Source organism: Engystomops pustulosus, chromosome 3 (assembly GCF_040894005.1).
Source record: "Engystomops pustulosus chromosome 3, aEngPut4.maternal, whole genome shotgun sequence".
Taxonomy (NCBI): Eukaryota; Metazoa; Chordata; class Amphibia; order Anura; family Leptodactylidae; genus Engystomops; species Engystomops pustulosus.
The window spans coordinates 32,249,736-32,270,813 of NC_092413.1; the positions used below are offsets into that span (position 1 = coordinate 32,249,736).

The 21,078-nt window shown below is 42.1% G+C and overlaps 1 protein-coding gene across 1 annotated transcript in view; it reads right to left on the reverse strand.

Moving 5' to 3' along the window:
• Positions 1–273: 273 nt before the first annotated feature.
• Positions 274–21,078, reverse strand: part of PCSK2 (proprotein convertase subtilisin/kexin type 2) — a 138,793-nt gene continuing 117,988 nt past the window's right edge. Inside the window, exon 12 of the mRNA XM_072140428.1 lies at positions 274–5,593. Coding sequence (XP_071996529.1) covers positions 5,101–5,593 — 493 coding nt within the window. The 3' untranslated portion in view covers positions 274–5,100. The remainder of the gene's footprint in view (positions 5,594–21,078) is intronic.

A 21,078-nucleotide genomic window follows, 5' to 3' on the forward strand; every position in this document is an offset into this window, starting at 1 on the left:
CACAGCACATGCCTCCTCCCAGCTCCTCCTCTCTGGCAGTGGAGAGGATTATAATGGTCAGATACTGGGACTAATATCTCCACAATTGTGGGGGCTAGAAAGAAAATTCAAACTGTTCCTGAATCTATGAAGCAGCCCCTACATGACGCATGTTACTCTTTACATGCACGAGGAGGAAAAAGGTGCTCTTTAAGCAGTACATTTAGAAGTAGGAGAAATAGGAGAATCTCATGAGATGTTTTTTTAGATATGCATTTTCTGTGTTTAGTGCTCCTTTAAGGAAGGTGGATCCCCATTCCCCCACTTAGAATTCTACTTAAATTTCTGCAGGAAAAAAAACTACAAAAAACATTTCTCAGACACACTTGTGTAACCTGTGCAAAAAATGAATAAATATAATACGCTAAATCTTTCTACTTTACAAAAAAATATGCTATGAACTTTGCCTTAAAATATTTTCTTTTAATTGTATCCTTTCTCCATAAATATGTATATCACAAATGAATTATTCGAGCAGACATTTTTTTTTTCCAAAAAGTTTTAACTAAGAAATATAAAGAAACATATTTAAAAATTGCTGCTATATATCATTTAATGTTTTTTTTTCCAACATAGAACTGCATGATTACAAGAATGCAAATTAATTTACATGATAATTTAAATTTTTTCACAAAGGTGGAATGAAGGATAATTTTATACAGAGAGTGTGGATTTAAATAAAAAAAATTTGACGTATTTTATAAGTAGTACATATGCATGCACACATGTATTGCACGCTGCATGGTCTATGTGACTTTCCTTGTTGTCACCTTTAGATACAGTACAAACACTCATATACATATTTTCCTTTGGTATATTATCTCTCCAAGTTGAATTTTTTTTTTTTTTTAACTTTTAAAAACTGGAACCTGGATATGGCATAATATAATGTCTTAAATTAAATATACCTCTTATTAACAATTTTCCTGTAGGAAATATAATACATGGCATTAAATGATCACTGCAGGATAAACTAGAGATATTTGTTATGTCTATCACAGTGCCTGTGGGGGCGGAGCATGACATATAGAGCACCAACTGAGGCCAGCTGCACAAAAATTTGTGGAAATTGGCCCATATGTTGGTCCAATCTCACAGACTGAACATCTTGCACAGGATGGGAATCCTTGTATGATGCAAGGACTCCCTGTCTAACTATAATGTGCAATGTAATAATTAGGACTTTCGTCAGCAAACAGGAAGTCCTTGCATCATATTTCTGTGTGATGCAAGGTTCCCCATCCTGTGCAAGGTGTGCAGTCCATGGGATCGGGACCATACAATTCTGTTTCCGCAGACTGCACACGTTCATGTGCAGGTAGCCTAAAAGTAATTTCCCTTCAGGCCCTGTAGTACTCAATGTCCAGTGAATTAGTTTAACCTGCAGTGTTTCTTAAAAGCGCTCAGACAATAGCTATGTTTTGTTAAGTGTATGCAAATGGCAATACCTAAACATTATTTAATAATAATTCAATACAAAAATGGAAAAAATATATTGTGCTTTAATATTTTAATTTTGTTTTGTCACACTTAAAAAAAAATTATATTATATTATCCAATATTTTATTGCACCTTTGGCAGTTGTTGTGGACATTACAGTACAATAAATTCTTAAAATATTAGAGGATTCAGTTAAATAAATAACAATGTTTGGTCAAGGGGTTGTCCATCACAATATGTTTTCTTTGCCATCGATTTTTCTGCCATAAAACCATTTGAATTTGAAATTAACATTGTTGACATGAAAAACCAATGATTTTTATTCATTTTTTATGGGCAGGAAGTATCTCCCCAACATGGCAGGAAATGCTCCGCCTCTCTTCTGTGCTGGGGAACTGTCTCCTCTCAGCACTCTCACATTACTTCTGAGATGCCTGAAAAATATTAACAAGCATTTTTTTTATATATATCAAAAAGGACTAGATCTCAGGGCACTTGGTTTCAACATGCCACCCAAACCTCTGTTTTAATTACCCAGTTGTTCTTTCTATGCCAGATCTTTACTTTGAAAATATGAAAATTAGGCTGCAGCTCCTTAGTGCTCCACATCTTGCAGAACCCAGGAGTGCCGTAGATGAGGGCAGACGAGCGAGAGAAGGTGTTGGGTGGTTGCAGTGTAGCAGGGGACGATGTTATTGCTTTGGAGGTGGAGCCTTGAGGTGCTCTGTAAATGCTCACTAAAGAGCTTTAGCCTAATTTTTCTAAACTTAAAGAACATCTGCAATTTCGGATCCCTAAACCAATTACAGATCCTTATTGAAAAAAAAAAAAAAAAACATTTATACTTAAATCGTTCTCACATCTGCAGCTCCCAAACTGTCGCCTCATCGCATGATGCAGCAAGTGAAGCCAGAGTAATACCCATATTAATTGCACATCTGCTATACCTATGACACATGTGCAATGAAGGATACTACAGTGTGTACTACGTTGGCTTCATTTGCCACAATGCACAGGAACGGGGTGAAACAAGGAAGGAGGTGAGCATTTATGTTTTTTTTTTTATCAAGGGTGATTTGGAACACTAAACTACTGGTTCATAAGATCCTATGGGTGGTTTAGTGTCCTAAAATGCCATGACAGGTTTACTTTAACTTCTGGCACAGAAGGTACAGCTAGAATGTAAAAACCAAGGTATGGAAGACATATGTGCAAAACCCTATGTAACATAGCAGTTACTTTGGGTAGGTAAATCGTGGTAAAGTATTCCCTTCAATGGCAACTGATTGATCATTATAGACGCAAAATACTTGAATATGGATGTTGTACCAGTATTTTGTGCATCTACAGTAACAGATAGCATTAAGTCTATGAAATAACAAGTGAGTTTGTTGTTGCCTTTGATACCCTGAGTTCCAATACCCTTTGAGACATATTATAAAAACTGATCAGTGCCCAACTCAATGAAAAAAAATATTAAAAGAAGAAGTTCCAGTCAATCTGGCCAAGCCTTATATTCCAGAAAGAGAAGAAATCTTGAGAATGGCCTCCACCATCTGTGGGTAGGCTTGATTTTATGTGCATTTTTAAAGTTCTTTTGTGAGTTTTCAATAACATATTTTAGGCAAATATTTGTTTCTCCCTGAAGCCGGACTTTGCTTGAGCAGCTGGAGATGTGAGCTGTCATGAAGACTGGATATAAAAGTAATTCAACCTACTAAGACGGCATCTTTTAATAATAATTTCTTGTTTTTAGGTTGGGGAAAGATCAAGCAATTTTATACATTTAACGGGAGTCGGGGGGAACTTAGTCTTTTTGAAACGTCTGGTCCTCCAGTGGAGATTTTATAAGTTGAATGTATGTTTGTAAATATTAAAAAAACTGGTTGTTATATCTCTGGCCGTCGGGAGCAATGTATGAGTGCTGAGAGATAAGGAGTGCTTATGATAGAAAGGAGCAGTTCTGAATTTGTCATATAGATGTTTCCTGTCTCAAAAAAACTCATGTCAACATTTTTAATTACTCTATACATTTTTTTAAAATAAATATTTATATGGATTTCTGTCATTTACATGTGATGATCAACCCATTGAAATTTCCTCAAATCTATAACTCCATATTTTACAAATCTCTACAATGGCTAAACTTATACTACAATGAGATCGAGTGAGATAGGATGGACAGTGTAGATTCTTGAGATGGTGGTTGCTGGTATATGCAATGCATATATATATAGTTTGTAAAAAAGTTCTTACTAAATAACTGTATATTTGTATATATATATATATATATATATATATATTTATATACATACATATATTTGTATATATATATATATATATATATAAATATACCCTTATTAAGTAAGAACTTTTTTTACAAACTATTACTGTTTAATAACATTTCTTGGAAAAGTCGAGGTCTATTTTTATGTGTAATTTATGTGTCATTTATTTTAGTACAATTTAATTGAAATGAATGGAGTTTTCTTATAAACAGACAAACCTCATACGTATGTTCTATTTTGTTTTCCATGGGGAGAACTTAGTTGACATTAGGCAGTGCCTACTAGAAAAATGTATCTATCCACCAGAAGGAAAAAAACTCCCTCTGTAATGCTTTCTATAGATAGTCACCCTGATAGGGTCAAAACTTGTGAAGATCACTCATTTGCATCAGACTATTTTTTACAATAAATGGCAGAGGAACAATTGTAACAAAGGTTCCTCCTCTGATCAACTGTTCAGATTTTCAGAAATATATCTTTTTTATACTGGTCAACATTTTTACCACTTTAAATATGCAATGAGCCAACCAATGAGTGTTTTGTTGGTTTTGGCTAATTCTGACAATTGGTAGACTTGTTCTAGATAGTTGCTGTGATTACTGGGCCATGTAAATGGCTTTTAACCCAATATAGAGCTTTGAAGGTTTTTTTGGCCCAAACCTAATAAGTGATTGGTAAGGGTGTAACACCCTGCACACCCCCTGATATAGAATAATCAGAGCTGGGAGAACACAACTCCGCCTATAGAGTATCGGACATCCAGAAACAGCTCTTATTGAGATAAATGAGGGCTGTTCTTGCAGTTCAACTAGATATTTGATACACTATGGATAGTTCTAACTACTCATCCACCAGTTATCCAGTTATTACCTTTTCATTGGGTAGGTCACTAATAGACATGGAACTGAAAACGTGGATAGGGATTTTAGCTATATCATTATACAGCGGTTTTGGGGACCATGGACCTAGAGAATCCATAACATTTTTGTAATTACAGCATTCACAAAATAGTGATGATCCAACTGATGATCCATAATTGTTTTCCAATGTTTTTATGCAATATTTAATTTTGATTTTGCTCAACAAACAATGATTTTAACACAAAACATGTCTTCCGATTGTGCGTGTTCATTTTACCTTACACTATTAGGGGATGGCACTGTAAAAATATATATATATATATATATTTATTTGATTCCAAATAAAGGAATAGATGGCTATAAATAGTGAAAACGTATGATACTAAGAAGCCAGTGTATCCTATACAGAGATTTAAGTGTCAGAAAGAGAAAAATCAGGAAAGGAAAACATAACACAGACATGCAGGACAGCATTAGTTTTTGCTCTTGTTTAATAGACTTTTCAGGCTTCTCTCCACAGCCTCATCCAGTTCCTCTTCCAGCTCTTCCTTCTTTGACATAGCTAATTTTGACTGATAATCTCTAACTATTTGGTCTATGTAGGGGGCACTTTGAGTCCCATGCAGCATCAGGGTCCATTCTTTCAGAACACCTTTCTGTGGCATGCTCCCCACAAACCCAATCTCGAGAACCCAAGTACCTCTTGGGTCCTCTCCCCACGTGTGAGTGGTCATGAAGGGCCATTTATCAAATCCCACTTTAGAATCATCATCCCTAGGGCGACGACTCAGCAAGATGGACTTAGTTCCCATAGGTGATGTCATATTGATGTTCAGGTCACCACGTCTAGTCGAATTCACAGTTATTACAGCCTGGACATGTTCAAGATAGCGGACAAAGTTTTCCTTTCCTTCACATGCATCTGTTGTAAGGGTGAGAATCAATTTTCCATCTGGGGGTATTTTCCTGTTCACAAACAATAAAAAAATACAATGTTATTAGTATCAAACCAAATGGATCACATAGCTCCTTCTTCAGGGGGTTCCTCTAGTCCCACTGTTCTTGAGCAATTGGTGCAGTTAGTTTCAACATCCAAAATGTTAATTATTATTTTTATTGTCAAATGGGTGGTCTGTTCCAGCCCAGGACTGCCTATAAAATTCCATTAAAATAACAATTCTGGAACATCTTGCAATTTTGCATTGCATTTTTTTCCCAAGACATGTAAGACAACTAAATTTGACAACAGTGTGGAACAAGTTGGGGGGGGGGGGGGTTCTCTTGACATTGTCCCGTAAGTGCTGCCATTGACAGATTATTAGGAAAACACATCTTGAAAAGAAGGATGGTAAAATTAAATGGGTATTGCAAGCATGAGTATTATGGTTGAGCTTGAGTTTATGACACAAATACTTCACTGATGTGGGTTCCATCTGAATCTATCACAAGAACTAAGGTCCACTGAGCCCATCTACATATCTTAGCTGTATGGACTGTTTGTCGTGCATGTGCAGCCACTATGTATTTGTGTCAGACCAAGCTACATAGATGCCTTCAGTCTTTGCCAGGCACTGCACTGGTTGCCTGTCTCCTTCCAAATACAGTTTAAAACCACCTTCATCCACAAAGCTCTGCAGAATGCTGCACCTCCCTTTCTCTTCTCTCATCTCAACCCGAGCTCTTTGATCTGCCGGTGATCTTAGATTAATCTCCACCTTTATTTGAACCTCTCACTCATGTCTCCAGGACTTCCCCTAAGCTGCACCAATTTTCTGAAATGCTCTTCCCTGGCCTATCAGACTATTACTTAACCTCCAAACTTTCAACGTGCTCTTAAAACCCATCTCTTTAGGCAGGACAGTCACAATCACTAACTGCAGGAAATTTCAAATCTCTCTTTACTAACCCATCCTGTGTCCTCCTCCTGCTTGTTATTCAGCAAACACCAAAAGCCAAGCTCCAGGCTTCTCTGCAGTACCATTGACTTTGAACTCTTAGTTTATAAGATGGCAGCTGATGGCTGGTTCAATCAGCAGCATCTTTTTTTAAATAAATTATATCCCTTATAAACAATGACTGGACCATTATACCTCCTGTGTCACCCCCTCATCCTCATAGACTGTAAGCTCTTGGGTAACCCCTCATCCTCATAGACTGTAAGCTCTTGTAGGGCTTTTACTCCTATTGTTCCCTATGTTTGTACTCTGTACTTTTTTTACTTCTATATCTCCTCTATTTGTTGTAAAGTGCTACTGAATATGATTGCTATTGCTATATAGATTATCGGACACCTAAAAAAGAGTTGGCCAGGAATAACCATTTATGGCCTATTGCAGAACACACCTTTAATAGTTTATTGATGGGGGCATGGCTAAACTAAGTGGAACACTGCTGCAGTAACTGCTATACAACCTCTGCTACAAATCTCCAAGAACTTTAAGAAAAAAACCCATAAAAGTTATTTGATATTGCGCTGATCATATCACTTCTGTACCATGCTTTTCAAATCACCCTTTAACACACAAACATTGATATCACAGGCAGCTCACTGCTATAGCCAGTGATTTGCTAAATGGCCATTTCCTGTCTGCAGAAACGGAACAGGAAGTAGAGTCCGGTGGTGATCATAGAAGTGATGGAGCAGTATAAGTGGGGGATCAATGAAGTATTACTACTTCCTTTCTTTTTTTTTTTGACCATACTGCTGGACAACCCTTTCAAGAAATGACTCACTGCATATGTAGACTTTTAGAATTGTTGGCTGTTTTTAATTGTAGATTAAAATAGTTCTTGACATAATCTTAAAACTACAAGTAACTAATTTCTATTTGTCTGTTTGAAATCTTTCACTTCTTCATCTCCAGATCATCAGTCTGTGTCCTCTCATCATTTTATCACGCAGCCCTTCCGTTTTCTTCTGTTTCCTTTATTATTTTGCTGAGAGGTTATTACAGAAGACCGAGCGTTTGACACATAATTACACAATCCATATTGTTTGAATTTGAGTATAATCTTCTTTTCAACAATACATTTCCCTGTTTATAATCCTGCCTATGACATGATGAAATAAAGCATCCTAAATATTAATGGAGCTGCTGACAGCGTTGGCTGCAGACACTGAAGGCTACCCGGCTCCCTTGCGCTAATTGACAGGGTTGCCAAGGTGCACAACAGAGGATGATGAGGAGACTATATATAGAATCTGCTCTGCAAGTCCATGAGGAGAAGAAAACAATTATCCATAGTATGACTGAATCAAATGTTAATAGAAGTTGCACTCCAATTCCCTGGAGCCAGGATTTTACTTCTTTAGGAAAAATAATACAGGCTTAAGGCAGCTCCATAAAAATTATTTACACAAATTATTAGTTACTGTGTAATCTATAGCTCAATTTTGTGATATTTTTACAGAAACAGTCTATAAATTGTTATTGTAGCAGCTGGAATTAATTTTGTATATACAGGCAGTCCCCAACTTAAAGGGGTGTTCCCACGAAAGAAAATTTCTAACATTTCCCCTAGTGATGTTAACACAATTATTACAATTTTACTCAGTTTTATTGCTGTTTTAGCTCCTATTTCTCCCTCGGCTGCTCAGTGTAAAAGCCCAGGGTGTGGGCGGGGAGTCTCTAAGCAGTCACATTATGAACCATCTAATTCTGTTGTGTGACAATGTGGTTAGATCATCAGGGTATAGGTGTAAATATACTTTCATCTGGCTGTAGACTTTTACACTTTTACACTGTAAGCTATGCTACATCTCACAGACATGTGCCTGCCTCCTGCTTCCCCTGGATTACTTATCTCCTTGTAGTTTGTAGTTGTCAGCCTCTCTCTCTGCTCACAATGGGGCACATTTACTTACCTGGTCCATTCGCGTTCCAGCGGCGGCTTCTCGGACGAGCGTTCGGGTCTTCCGGCGATTCATGAAGGTCCTGCGCCCGATGACCACGAGGTGTCGCTGCTGTGCCGAGGTCCACCGAGTTGCGTCGGAGTTCACTGATCTCTTCCTGGTGCATGTGAGTATGGCCCGTGCAACCAATTTTTTGTTTTAAATGTGGCGGTTTTTCCGAATCCGCCGGGTTTTAGTTCGGCCACGCCCCCCGATTTCCGTCGTGTGCATGCCAGCGCCGATGCGCCACAATCCGATCGCATGCGCCAAAAACCCCGGGCAATTCAGGGAAAATCGGCACAAATCGGAAATATTCGGATAACACGTCGGGAAAACGTGAATCGGGCCCTAAGTAAATGACCCCCAATTTGTTTGCTGGTAGGATGTGAGTGTAGGAGGGCAGGGCTACAGCCACACATCTTCATGATCTCACACAGAAATCCAAGATGGCGCCGACCCTAAGTCAGAAGTTACTGGGTTGTGTCTAGGGGCAACTAAAATTGTATACACCAGGACTGATAGAGACAGGTTGGACTTATATCTGTGAAATGCTGGATTTGCTAATAACAGTGAACTAGAGAATGTGTTATTTTGTTATCCTGAGTACATATAAGAAGGGGAATACCCCTTTAAGACAACCTGACTTACAGATGACCCCTAGTTACAGACGGACCTCCCTGTCCACTGTGACCTCTGGTGAAGCTTTCTGGATGGTTTACTTTAGTCTCAGGCTGCAATGCAATCAACTATAAGGTGTTTTTAATGAAGCTTTATTGTTAACCCTTGTTCCCATGACAGCACAAGATTTTGAAAAATATTTTGTCTGGAGCTACAATTATAAAATGTACCTGCTCCGTCTTACATATAAATTCAACTCAAGTACAAATCTAAAGAAGCTATCTTGTGCCTAACCTGGGGGCTGCCTGTATGTGGCTAAAGTATAAAAATAAGGAATCCTGGGTAAGGCAAACCCCATCTTTCGAGGGATGTTAACTAGAGATGAGCGAGCACTAAAATGCTCGGGTACTCGTTATTCGAGACAAACTTTTCCCGATGCTCGAGTGCTCGTCTCGAATAACGAGCCCCATTGAAGTCAATGGGAGACTAGAGCATTTTTCAAGGGGACCAAGGCTCTGCACAGGGAAGCTTGGCCAAACACCTGGGAACCTCAGAAAAGGATGGAAACACCACGGAAATGGACAGGAAACAGCAGGGGCAGCATGCATGGATGCCTCTGAGGCTGCATAATCGCACCATTATGCCAAAATTATAGGCAACAGCATGGCCATGACAGAGTGACCGAATGAGGCTAGATAGCATCTAAAACATGCAATAATTGACCCTGACACTATAGGGGATGGCATGCAGAGGCAGTGGCAGCAGTGGCAGGCTAGAGAGTGTCATGGCGACATCCCCTAAATGTACTCAGGTTTCACCAAAGGAGGTGAAATGATTTCCTATGTGAACAAAATCAAGCGGGGAAAGGCAGAAGCGGTGGGCGCACAACGAGACCGGATAGGAGTAAATTCCAAAAGGGTTTATTGGACAGTTGAAAATGGGTCACAAAACATCACAACGCGTTTCGGGGAATAAAATCCCCTTTTTCAAGTGAAAAGAGACTTCTGTAAAATTGATAGGGAACAAGGGAGCAAATATACAACAATAAAAATAAAATATAGCAAATGTAGGTACAAAGTACAATGCAATATAATACAATTTAATACAATGAAAGACATAGTAAAATCATGAATAGTAGTGAATAAAAGACATAGTGAATAAATAGATAATAAGAACCAGCTGATTCAAAGACTGGCCTATATTTGCTGAAAACAATGATGCATACGCAGCAAAAGCACAAAAATAGTTATGGTAAATACACCAAAATGAACATATGGAGGAAAAGTGTAAGTATAGAGGAAAGATACATTCCTGATGGGAGAATGTGATAGTAAATGGAAGTGGATATATTGAATGTACCTGTAGTTGATGAAGGAAGATAATGTTTGTCTTACCAGTCTCCGGATGCTGATGAAGTGTGTATCCGGAGTATGGGCGCGCGTTGTGGCGCACGGGGTTAAATACACACGGGAGGAGGAAGCGCGAGATTGTGCGCGTGCGCACTAAATGGCGCGGGCTGATCGTGCGACAGGAAATGTTCAGAATGTGTATACACGTGGGGCCGTTGCCCAGGAGATGTAAACAATGAGCGATGCCTCAGGGGATGAGACTGAGGTAGATAAGGGGGCAGTAAAAGAATTCCCATTGGGAAAGAGAGGATATGAGTTTAGGTTGGTGTGTGGCTTACTGATGTTGGGATGGAATGGAGACAATGGGGAGGACCAAAAATAAAAAATATATATATATGTAAAAAATTGGAAATGTTTGTGTGTGTGGGGGGGGGGGGGGGAGGGAAAGGGGGGAGTTTAAAATTACAATTAGATGAAAACTAAAAATTAAAAATTAGAAATTGTCTTCAAACATCTCGTTCAGGCCTGCAGGGTGCAGGCTATTGAGTTTAAAGATCCAAAACATCTCCCGTTTTCTAAGCTGTTGGTGTCGGTCATATTGTGTTCCTGTAATCATCTCAATAGGTGTAACAGAAAAAGTGGTAAAATCTTTATTGTGGCACGCTAAAGCGTGTCTGGAGACACTATGTTTTGTGTATCCATTTGTCACTTTACTTCTATGTCCGTTCATTCTTAGATTTAAGCTCTGGCAGGTTCGACCAACATATTGTAGTCCACAAGTACATTCGAGGAGATAAATTACAAAGGTGGAAGAACAATTAATGAATTGTTGGATTTTGAAAACTTCCCCAGTTTGGTTGCTGGTGAAGGTTTTTTTCTTGTGCTGGATGTTGAAACAACATTTACAGTTTACACGGCCACATTTGTAGCTACCTATCGTATGTGGAAAAAGGCTTAGTTGTTTAGTTGTTTCCCTTTTCTCCCGTAGTTTAGTAGGAGCAATTAAGCCCTTGAGTGTTTGAGATCTTCTGTAGATGATTTTTGGTTGTCTCGGTAACTCTTTTTTCAAAAAGGGGTCGTTTAAAAGGATAGGCCAGTATTTTTTAAAAATATTGGTAAGGGTATGGTGGTTTGTGTTGTAATTCGTGATAAAAGCTGGAATATTAGTTGTAGTTGTGGGGTCTTTTTTTGTTGTATTGGTGGACGGTTTCAAGCAATTGGGCGAGAGCTCTATCAAAAGCTGCCTCAACCAGAGGTTGGGGGAAATTTTTCTCTTTGAATCTCTTTTTAAGCAATTGGCTTTGTTGCTTGTACATATTTGTATCTGTACAATTTCTGTGGATCCTTCTAAATTGACTAAATGGAATGTTAGACTTCCACTTGTTGTGATGTGCACTTTTGTAGTCCAGATAACTGTTTGTGTCTACTGGTTTAAAGAACGTGCTGGTGGAGATTCGGTTGTCAGTTGAAGAGAGGTGGAGATCCAGGAACTCTAATTCAACTGAAGAGAAATTGGCTGTAAAGGATAGACCACAGTTGTTATTGTTGAGGTACTTAATGAATTCTTCAATGGAAGTAGGTGGACCATTCCAAATCAGTAAGAGGTCATCTATATACCTCTTATACAAGATGATATTGTGTTTCCATAACTCGTTGTTATAGATGTATTCTTCCTCAAATCTCCCCATGTATAAGTTGGCGAAGCTGGGGGCAAAGCGTGTCCCCATGGCTGTCCCCTTTACTTGTCTATAGGTGGTGTTTTGGAACATAAAATAATTGTGAGTTAATATATAATGGATGGCTTCCAGAATGAAATCGCTTTGTAACACAGGCATATTGGGGTCATTATATAGGTAATATTTAACCGCTTCTATGCCTTTTTGGTGGGGGATATTGGAATATAATGCGGCTACATCAAGTGTTAACCACATGAATGTGGGTTCCCATTTAATATCTTTGAGTGTAAGTAGGACACTGGTGGTGTCACGTAAGTAGGATCTAAGTTTAATGACATGTTTTTGGAGCAAAATGTCGACATAATGCGATAGATTACAGGTCAAGGAGGAGATCCCCGAAATGATGGGTCTTCCAGGAGGGTTGTTGGCGTCTTTGTGCACCTTCGGAAGGTGATAAAAAATAGGCGTAACCGGAGCTTCTATCCAAATATAAGATCTTTCTTTCTTGGTAATGATGTTCATTGTTAGAGCTTTGTCTAGCAGAGCCTTCAATTCTATGGTATATGTGTTGATGGGGTTACATGGTAGTATTTCATAATAATCAGTATCTGAGAGGATTCTGGATGCTTCGGATAGATAGGTGTCTTTGTTTTGTATAACAACGCCCCCGCCCTTGTCTGCGTTGCGGATAACCAGATCAGAGTTGTTAATGAGATTTCTAAGGGCCGATCTTTCTAGGGGTTTCAGGTTATGGCTTGTTTTTGAGTTTTTGTTGTTGTTAATGTTTCTGAACTCGTTTTCTACCATGGAGAGAAATGTTTCAATGTGACTACCTCTATGATGCGTAGGGTAAAATTTTGATTTAGGTTTGAGGCCTGTTGGAATCATAGGAAAGTCAATAGGAAGTGCTGTAGTGGATTCGGTAGGGACTTCCTGTAGAGATAGTTCTGTTTTGCAGGTTTTGTTAGCTTCAATATTGAAATGGCGGGTAAGGGTGAGTTTCCTAATGTAGGAGTGGAGGTCGTTAAATAGATCGAATTCACTAAATTTTGTGGTTGGGCAGAAGGATAAACCTTTGGTGAGGAGGGAAATTTCATTTGGGTCTAGGGTGTAGGTGGATAGATTAAATATCTTTACTTTAGTTTCTTGTTCTTTTTGGTTTTCTGTATCGTGACTAGAGGTTCTAGCGGTATGGGATTTGGGTTTAAGTTTACCTCCTCTGCATCCTCTTCTACATTTTTTCTTTTTTGGCTCTTTATGGAGCCCTGGTGAAAAAAATGGTGAATGGTGTTGGATCTTAGGGGGCTGTTACCAAGGGGGTTCTTGGGAGTCAGAGTTTCTGGTAAGGGGATGTAGGGGCCTGAGTTAGGAGTTAGTGGAATATCTAGATCCAATTCGATGGTGTCTAGTGGAGACTGAGTGCATGGGATAGTGACTTCATGAGTGGTGGAGTCTAGGGAAGTGGATTTATTGATGTAACTGAAAGTCGTTGGGGGCAGGCCCAAGGGTTGGCCAGTCTCCAATTGGTGGGGTATATTGGCGATGGGAGGGGTAAAAAAGAGTGGGGTGTCTGCGGCTTCCATTGAGGGTGTGGTGGAAATGGTACAGGTGAACCCTGTCTGTGTAGATGTTTGTTGTTGGTGATTAGAAAGTTGGACTGGAATAGAAAGCAAATTGTGAATATTGACGTTTTCTGTATTTGTTTGTAGCAATGGAATGTTCGATGGTTTGGGTTTTTTATGCTTAGTGTTGATGAACAGATTCCTGGGTTTATTTGGTTGAGGATGAGATGGAGGTTGATGGGTCTTTGTGTTCTGTGTTATGGTTTGTCGTCTATTTGGCTGATGAGGTTTGGTGGAGTTGTTGGCTGGACCTGTATTGGAGGAATTGTGGTCTGAGGTAGCGGAATTGTTTTTGGTTGTGGACCAGAATTTAATGTTACCTGTCTGAAAATCAGCTCTGTCTCGTTGTAGTTTTTTGAGTTTATTTTCAATTCCTTCTTTTTCAAAGGAGAGAATTCTATTAGTGATGAGCCTGTCAAATTTCGTAAACTCAGAAAGTGAACGATGAAAATCGAGACATAGAAGTAAAGTGACAAATGGATACACAAAACATAGTGTCTCCAGACACGCTTTAGCGTGCCACAATAAAGATTTTACCACTTTTTCTGTTACACCTATTGAGATGATTACAGGAACACAATATGACCGACACCAACAGCTTAGAAAACGGGAGATGTTTTGGATCTTTAAACTCAATAGCCTGCACCCTGCAGGCCTGAACGAGATGTTTGAAGACAATTTCTAATTTTTAATTTTTAGTTTTCATCTAATTGTAATTTTAAACTCCCCCCTTTCCCTCACCCCCTCCCCCCCCCCCCCCCCCCACACACACAAACATTTCCAATTTTTTACATATATATATATTTTTTATTTTTGGTCCTCCCCATTGTCTCCATTCCATCCCAACATCAGTAAGCCACACACCAACCTAAACTCATATCCTCTCTTTCCCAATGGGAATTCTTTTACTGCCCCCTTATCTACCTCAGTCTCATCCCCTGAGGCATCGCTCATTGTTTACATCTCCTGGGCAACGGCCCCACGTGTATACACATTCTGAACATTTCCTGTCGCACGATCAGCCCGCGCCATTTAGTGCGCACGCGCACAATCTCGCGCTTCCTCCTCCCGTGTGTATTTAACCCCGTGCGCCACAACGCGCGCCCATACTCCGGATACACACTTCATCAGCATCCGGAGACTGGTAAGACAAACATTATCTTCCTTCATCAACTACAGGTACATTCAATATATCCACTTCCATTTACTATCACATTCTCCCATCAGGAATGTATCTTTCCTCTATACTTACACTTTTCCTCCATATGTTCATTTTGGTGTATTTACCATAACTATTTTTGTGCTTTTGCTGCGTATGCATCATTGTTTTCAGCAAATATAGGCCAGTCTTTGAATCAGCTGGTTCTTATTATCTATTTATTCACTATGTCTTTTATTCACTACTATTCATGATTTTACTATGTCTTTCATTGTATTAAATTGTATTATATTGCATTGTACTTTGTACCTACATTTGCTATATTTTATTTTTATTGTTGTATATTTGCTCCCTTGTTCCCTATCAATTTTACAGAAGTCTCTTTTCACTTGAAAAAGGGGATTTTATTCCCCGAAACGCGTTGTGATGTTTTGTGACCCATTTTCAACTGTCCAATAAACCCTTTTGGAATTTACTCCTATCCGGTCTCGTTGTGCGCCCACCGCTTCTGCCTTTCCCCGCTTGATTTCCAGACTCCAACCGGCCTAGTCCCCTGTGATTGGAGAACACACTGAAGCATCGGCAGCCACTGACCTTTTTATATTACACACTATTACTGGAGTTGTGCCTTGTTGAGCACAACCCGACCAGGTGAGCAAAAGACTTAACCCTATTAATCATCTATTACCTTACAATATTACCCTATGAGCGCTTCCTGTTTTTACTATTACCCGCTATGTGAACAAAAGGTTGACGGTATATTTAGTCGATAACACAGCATGGTGGCGACATAGTGACCAAGTTCCATAACGTATCTGGTGAAACACCCGAAAAATGAGCCTGACACAGCTCTTTTGATAAGGGGACGACATGTGGAGGCAGCCATGGAGACGACTTCCATGATTAAGAGCGACAGTATGGGGCATTCATATTGCGCTGCTATGATTGCAACTTCAGGTCTCCAGCATGGCGGCAACAGATAGACCGAGTTCCATTATGTATCTGGTGAAACACCTGAAAATTCTGCCTGACACAGCTCGTTTGATAAGGGGATGATGTGCTGCATATCCTCTCGTGCTCCAGCGTCTGGGGTGTAGAGAGTTGAAATGAGACATTGGTGGACGCTGTGGAGGATCGTGGAGGCAAAATGGACAGGAAACAGCAGGGGCAGCATGCATGGATGCCTCTGACGCTGCCTAATCTTGTGATGGAGCTGGCGGTCCACTGCCAGGCGAGCTTTCGCCTGTCCAAGCCCCTGTCTCTCGGCTCCTCCCCACCCAAAATGGGCCTGGGGGCCAGAAGAGTTTACTTTGAAAAAATTATCATTTTCAAAGCAGGCCGGATCGTTTGAATATTTCACCTAGGAATAATGGAATAGCAAAGTGGTTCTATTTTCAATTGTTTTTACGGAAATGGTTCCATGATTAAGAGCGACAATATGGAGCATCCATATTGCGCTGCTATGATTGCAACTTCAGGTCTCCAGCATGGCGGCGACAGATGGGCCGAGTTCCACTATGTATCTGGTGAAACACCTGAAAATTCTTCCTGACACAGCTCGTTTGATAAGGGGACGATGTATGGAGGCAGTGAACTAGTAGTAGATTAAAGGTGCTGCAGTAAAAACTATGTTAGTTGGATCTTGGGATGGAGCTGGCGCTCCGCTGCCATGCGAGCTTTCGCCTATCCAAGCCCCTGTCTCTCGGCTAATCCCCAAACAGCACTTCTAAGAACCTTTTGTATAAGATCAAGTGTAGTAGCGTTCTTATAAGTTTGGGTTACGGCGCGTGAGGGGAATGTAAACAGATGCGCAAGAAGCGCTGAAATAATATCGGTAAATGATAAAAGTTTGCCAGTATATTTTGTGGATTACACAGCAGGGTGGCGACAAAGTTAACAAGTTTGATGTGGAAGCCATGAAAACAACCCAAAAGTCTGCCTGACACAGCTCATTTGATAAGGGGACCATGTATGGAGGCAGTGAACTAGTAGTAGATTAAAGGTACTGCAGTTAAAACTATGTTAGTTGGATCTTGCGATGGAGCTGGCGCTCCGCTGCCAGGCGAGCTTTTGCCAATCCAAGCCCCTGTCTCTAGGCTACTCCCCAAACAGCACTTCTAAGAACCTTTTGTATAAATCAAGTGTAGTAGCGTTCTTATAAGTTTGGGTTATGGCGGGTGAGGGGAATGTAAACAGATGCGCAAGAAGCGCTGAAATAATATCGGTAAATGATAAAAGTTTGCCAGTATATTTTGTGGATTACACAGCAGGGTGGCGACAAAGTTAACAAGTTTGATGTGGAAGCCATGAAAACAACCCAAAATTCTGCCTGACACAGCTCGTTTGATAAGGGGACCATGTATGGAGGCAGTGAACTAGTAGTAGATTAAAGGTGCTGCAGTTAAAACTATGTTAGTTGGATCTTGAGATGGAGCTGGCGCTCCGCTGCCAGGCGAGCTTTCGCCTATCCAAGCCCCTGTCCCTCGGCTACTCCCCAAACAGCACTTCTAAGAACCTTTTGTATAAGATCAAGTGTAGTAGCGTTCTTATAAGTTTGGGTTATGGCGGGTGAGGGGAATGTAAACAGATGTGCAAGAAGCGCTGAAATAATATCGGTAAATGATAAAAGTTTGCCAGTATATTTTGTGGATTACACGGCAGGGTGGCGACAAAGTTAACAAGTTTGATGTGGAAGCCATGAAAACAACCCAAAAGTCTGCCTGACACAGTTCATTTGATAAGGAGACCATGTATGGAGGCAGCTATATGGACGACTTTTGGAGGCAGCTATGGCGATGACGTGTGGAGGTAGCAATGGAACCAGCTAAAAAGACGACATGTGGAGGCTGCTATGGAGACAATTTAATTTGGATAGTGCCTGTATGTGGCAGTCCAAAAAAGTTTTCAAACCAGAGGAGCAGGTAGGTGGTCCTCCAGAAAAATTAAATAAATTGAGTGCCTGTATGTGGCAGTCCAAAAAAGTTTTCAAACCAGAGGAGCAGGTAGGTGGTCCTCCAGAAAAATTAAATAGATTGAGTGCCTGTATGTGGCACTCCCAAAAAATGATTAAAACAGAGGACCTGGTAGGGGGCCCTCCAGAAAAATTAAATACATAGAGTACTATAGCTAGAGCCAGTTGTCCCTGGCAAAAAATAGCCAGTTTCCTCTGCTTTAGTGTACAAAGAGGAGGAGAAAGAGGACAATGAGGAGGAGGAGTGCATACATTATTCAGGTTGAGCTTCTTTCACCTGGTGGAGAATGAAAATCCGGAGAAATCCAGGCTTTATTCATCTTGATAAGCGTCAGCCTGTCAGCGCTGTCAGTCGACAGGCGTGTACGCTTATCGGTGATGATGCCACCAGCTACACTGAAAACCCGCTCGGACAACACGCTAGCGGCAGGGCAGGCAAGAACCTCCAAGGCGTACAGCGCCAGTTCGTGCCACATGTCCAGCTTTGAAACCCAGTAGTTGTAGGGAGCTGTGTGATCATTTAGGACGATGGTATGGTCAGCTACGTACTCCCTCTGTAAAGATCAGCCCTACTCTGCCGGGGACAGGTGACAGTGTCTTGCTGGGGTGACATAAAACTGGAAAAGGCCTTGTAAAGCGTACCCCTTCCAGTGCTGGACAAGCTGCCTGCTCGCCTACTCTCCCTCGCTACTTGTCCCGCAGAAGTACGCCCTCTGCCGCTAGCGCTGTCAGAAGGGAAATACTGTTTCAGCTTGTGCACCAGGGCCTGCTGGTATTCATGCATTCTCACACTCCTTTCCTCTCCAGGGATGAGAGTGGAAAGATTTTGCTTGTACCGTGGGTCCAGGAGAGTGAATACCCAGTAATCGGTGCTGGAATAAATTCTTTGAACGTGAGAGTCATGGGATAGGCAGCCTAGCATGAAATCTGCCATATGCGCCAGAGTTCCAACGCGCAAGAATTCGCTCCCCTCACTGGCCTGACTGCCCATTTCCTCCTCCTCCAACTCCTCTTCTTCTGCCCATACACGCTGAACAGTGAAGGACTGAACAATGGTCCCCTCTTCTGTCTCGCCAACATTCTCCTCCTCTTCCTCCTCATCCTCCTCCACCTCCTCCGATATGCGCTGAGAAACAGACCTGAGGGTGCTTTGGCTATCAACAAGGGAATCTTCTTCCCCCGTCTCTTGTGACGAGCGCAAAGCTTCCGACTTCATGCTGACCAGAGAGTTTTTCAACAGGCCAAGCAGCGGGATGGTGAGGCTGATGATGGCGGCATCGCCACTGACCATCTGTGTTGACTCCTCAAAGTTACTCAGCACCTGACAGATATCAGACATCCATGTCCACTCCTCATTGTAGACTTGAGGAAGCTGACTGACCTGACTACCAGTTCTGGTGGAAGTTGACATCTGGCAGTCTACTATTGCTCTGCGCTGCTGGTAAACTCTGGATAACATGGTTAATGTTGAATTCCACCTCGTGGGCACGTCGCACAACAGTCGGTGAGCGGGCAGTTGGAGGCGGCGCTGTGCTGCCCTGAGAGTGGCAGCATCTGTGCTGGACTTCCTGAAATGCGCACAGATGCGGCGCACCTTCGTGAGCAAATCAGACAGATTGGGGTATGTCTTGAGGAAACGCTGAACTATGAGATTTAACACATGGGCCAGGCATGGCGCATGTGTCAGTCTGCCGAGTTGCAGAGCCGCCACCAGGTTACGGCCGTTGTCACACACAACCATGCCTGGCTTCAGGTTCAGCGGTGCCAGCCACAGATCAGTCTGCGCCGTGATGCCCTGTAATAGCTCTTGGGCGGTGTGCCTTTTATCGCCTATGCTCAGCAGTTTGAGCACTGCCTGCTGTCGCTTAGCGACGGCACTGCTGCTGTGCCTAAGCTACCGACTGATGGCGCCATGCCCACGGATGGTAATTCGGAGGAGGAGGTGGAGGAGGGGTGGGAGGAGGAGGAGGCATAGTAGGCCTTTGAGACCTGGACCGAGGTAGGCCCCGCAATCCTCGGCGTCGGCAGTATATGAGCAGCCCCAGGGTCAGACTCGGTCCCAGCCTCCACCAAGTTAACCCAATGTGCCGTCAGCGATATACAGTGGCCCTGCCTGGCAGCGCTCGTCCACGTGTCCGTGGTCAGGTGGACCTTGTCAGAAACGGCGTTGGTCAGGGCACGGATGATGTTCTCTGACACGTGCTTGTGCAGGGCTGGGACGGCACATTGGGAAAAGTAGTGGCGGCTGGGTACCGAATACCGAGGGGCGGCCGCCGCCATGAGGTTTCGAAAGGCCTCAGTCTCTACCAGCCTATAGGGCAGCATCTCCAGGCTAAGCAACTTGGAGATGTGAACGTTGAGGGCTTGGGCGTGTGGGTGGGTTGCGCTATACTTCCTTTTGCGCTCCAGCGTCTGGGGTATGGAGAGCTGAACGCTGGTGGATGCTGTGGAGGATCGTGGAGGCGAAGATGGGGTTTTCGCACGGGAGGTGTTTGGGCCGTGGTCCTGGGCAGGGGGCTGACTAGCAGATGACACAGGGGAAGGAGCAGTGGTGTGCCCGGCCGGAGATGAACGGGCTTGGTGCCATTGAGTGGGGTGTTTAGCATTCATATGCCTGCGCATACTGGTGGTAGTTAAGCTAGTAGTGGTGGAACCCCTGCTGATCCTGGTTTGGCAAAGGTTGCACACCACAGTCCGTCGGTCATCCGGTGTTTCTTTAAAGAACCTCCAGACTTCTGAAAATCTAGCCCTCGCCATGGGAGCTTGACTACGGGCAACATTTGGTGCTGATGCACCAGCTCTGGCCCTGCCTCTCCGTCTGGCCCCACCACTGCCTCTTCCAACCTGTTCTGCTATAGGACTCGCCTCCGTCTCAGAAGCACTGTGTTCACCCGGCCTATCAACCCAGCTTGGGTCTGTCACCTCATCATCCTCCGATCCCTCAGTCTGCTCCCCCTTCAGACTTCCTGCCCTGACAACAACTTCACCACTGTCTGACAACCGTGTCTCCTCATCGTCCGACACCTCTTTACACACTTCTTCCACTACGTCAATAATGTCATCATCACCCACAGACTGCGACCGGTGGAAAACCTGGGCATCGGAAAATTGCTCAGCAGCAACCGGACAAGTGGTTTGTGACTGTGGGAAGGGTCCAGAAAACA